This window comes from Psammomys obesus, unplaced genomic scaffold, assembly GCF_907164565.1.
Source record: "Psammomys obesus unplaced genomic scaffold, mPsaObe1.curated_primary_1811, whole genome shotgun sequence".
Classification (NCBI taxonomy): Eukaryota; Metazoa; Chordata; class Mammalia; order Rodentia; family Muridae; genus Psammomys; species Psammomys obesus.
Genome location: NW_026585644.1, coordinates 48,410,219 through 48,412,588, shown reverse-complemented (window position 1 = coordinate 48,412,588; position 2,370 = coordinate 48,410,219). Strand labels below are relative to the sequence as shown.

The 2,370-nt window shown below is 46.3% G+C and overlaps 1 protein-coding gene across 1 annotated transcript in view; it reads right to left on the bottom strand.

Annotated features, from left to right (window-relative positions):
• Slc3a1 (solute carrier family 3 member 1) overlaps positions 1-653 on the bottom strand; it is a 35,668-nt gene extending 35,015 nt beyond the window's left edge. The window contains exon 1 of the mRNA XM_055619112.1: positions 160-653. Coding sequence (XP_055475087.1) covers positions 160-586 — 427 coding nt within the window. The 5' untranslated portion in view covers positions 587-653. The remainder of the gene's footprint in view (positions 1-159) is intronic.
• Between the last annotated feature and the right edge of the window lie 1,717 nt (positions 654-2,370).

Sequence of the window (2,370 nt, the reverse complement as noted above, 5' to 3'; positions counted from 1 at the left end):
GCTTCTGCTGAGTGAGGCTTGAAGAACTCCCAGCGGCATAGGTGCCCGCCATCCTGGAATGCACTTACCGTGCACCCCAGGAACAAAGCGGTTCGAGGAAGCTGGGGATGGGAGACACAAACCACCCTCCCCTGGTTAGTCCTGAGCTCGAACACACACCTTTTAGGTCTCCATTCCCATCCTTATCGCTGTCCTTAAAAGACCTCGGGTAGATCTGGTACATGGGACCTGCCTGCCACCAGTCAAGGCATTTTGGAGAGATGGCGATGATGGCTATGGTGGCTCCAATGAGCAGGAACACAGAAACCACGGTGAGCCAGAAGAGGATTTCCCGGGGCACCCGGTAGCGAGCCTGGCCGGAGAACTGGAACAGCACCTCCTTGGGCATCCCTGCATAGGGCCGCACGGCCTCCTGGTGGGGCTCCTCCGGAGCAGGGAAACTAATGGAGTTGGGCTGTGAGGTGTCCCCGGAGCCTGGGTCTGGGTCCTGCTCCAGGATGTCCTCATTTTGGACAAACCCATTATTCGTCCGGCATCCTTTCATACTCATCTGGATGGAGTCTCTCTTGCTCTTGTCCTCATCCATGTCTGCCCTGTGCAGCTCTTCCTGGTGCTTTCTAGCAGGACAGACGTGGAAAAGTGGCTTGCTGAGTGCTGTGGTTTCTTAATGAGCTCTGAATGGTTTATAAATAATCTGGGCTGGACTTTGTCCAACCAAGGATGAAAGGGTAAAGGTAAAGGGGGTCGGGGTGGTGTAAAAATTATCTTTACACAGGGTGACTGACTCAGCTACAGTAATAACACATGGGGGAGGAGATTGGGGAGAAGAGTAGAGACAGGGTTCCAATCGCTGCAAGATGCTACTTGTGTAAGTACCAACTGCCTGTAGCAATACTATCCATAAAACTATAAAGGGGGGAGATGACCCAGAGAAATGGGCAAACAAAATATGAAATGAATATACAGGAGAATATTATTCAGCCTGAAACAAAGTCTGATACTACACCATGGAAAGAACATTATGCTGAGTGGAAATGACCATATCAGAAGACAAAACAGTGGTTGGGACTTTGGGAGGAATTTGAGAAGTTGTTGGTGAATGGGAATAGAATTGCACCTGGAAATTTTGAAGAGTTTTGGAGATGGACAATGGTGGTTGTACAACGATGCAGATGTCCTGAGCCAGATATTAAAGAAATGGGTATAGTGGCAAATGTTAATTAAGCCTGTTTTACAATGTTGGAAACAACGTTTTCTTTCTTTGGCTAGGTCTAAAAATGATACTAAAACTTAGTAAGGGGAAACTGGCTGTCCTTTCTGTTTGAAGTTTTTCCTACAGATCCACCCAGAAGAGCCTCTGGAGGTAGGGAAGCTCACCAGTTTTTATTTAAGTTCATTTTATCTCAGCTCAGGCTGACTCCAGACAGCCCATGCGTATAAGCTCTGTATGTGTGCTCAGCTCAACCTCGGGTCCTTAGATCTTGATTTCATAAAAGAATGTGGCTTGGCATTCTTGTAAGCACTTCCCAGCAGTGTGGGAGAGGGAGTCTAAGCCTTGCAAGTTCAAGTGTTTTACTACAGCCAAATAGTCCTTCATACTGGCACTAAACAGTTGTTTAATCATTGACAAGTGCAGATCACATTTACAAGTCCTGAGAACTGCTGAAAGGCTGGAACACTCAGAGATTCCCCAAGCCTTGAGGGATGAGATGATCAGCTGCCCTTTTGAGGACCTGTTTGATTAGATAGGAGACATTCTATTTTGTTTATTATTGTGCATAGTGTGTGAGGGGGTCGTGTGCACACGAGGTGGCCAGAGGACAACACTGTGACCTTGGTTATCTCCTTCCACCTTCACCTGGGCTCTGGGGTTACACTCAGTAGCAGCCCCCTCCACGTCTCCGCTGCCTTTGCTTTCTTTTAAAAGAGGGAAGTTGTCTGGATGCCTAACATTGCAGGGGCTTCTGTAGAATGACTTGGTGGAGAGGAATGAACTATGTAATCTTGCCTAATATATTCCAATAGTACATTATTAATTATACATGAAACTTCTTTGTAATGAAAGTAGTTTTGTGCTGTTGTTTTGACAAAATCTCCCTATGTGTCCTTGGCTGGCCTTAAATTCAGAGGTGGCTAATGAAGAGTTTAATTTTCATGTTTTAATATTCCTTTATTTGCCAAGTACATAATGACCATTTTCAATACTTTTTTTCCGAGACAGGGTTTCTGTGTAGTTTTGGCTGTCCTGGACTCTGTAGATTGGCCTGCCTCTGCCTCCCCAAGTGCTGGGATTACAGGCATGTCCCACCACGCCTGTTTTGTTTTTTTTTTCAATGCCAAGCCTCTTAACCAGGGTGCAGGGATAAGAAC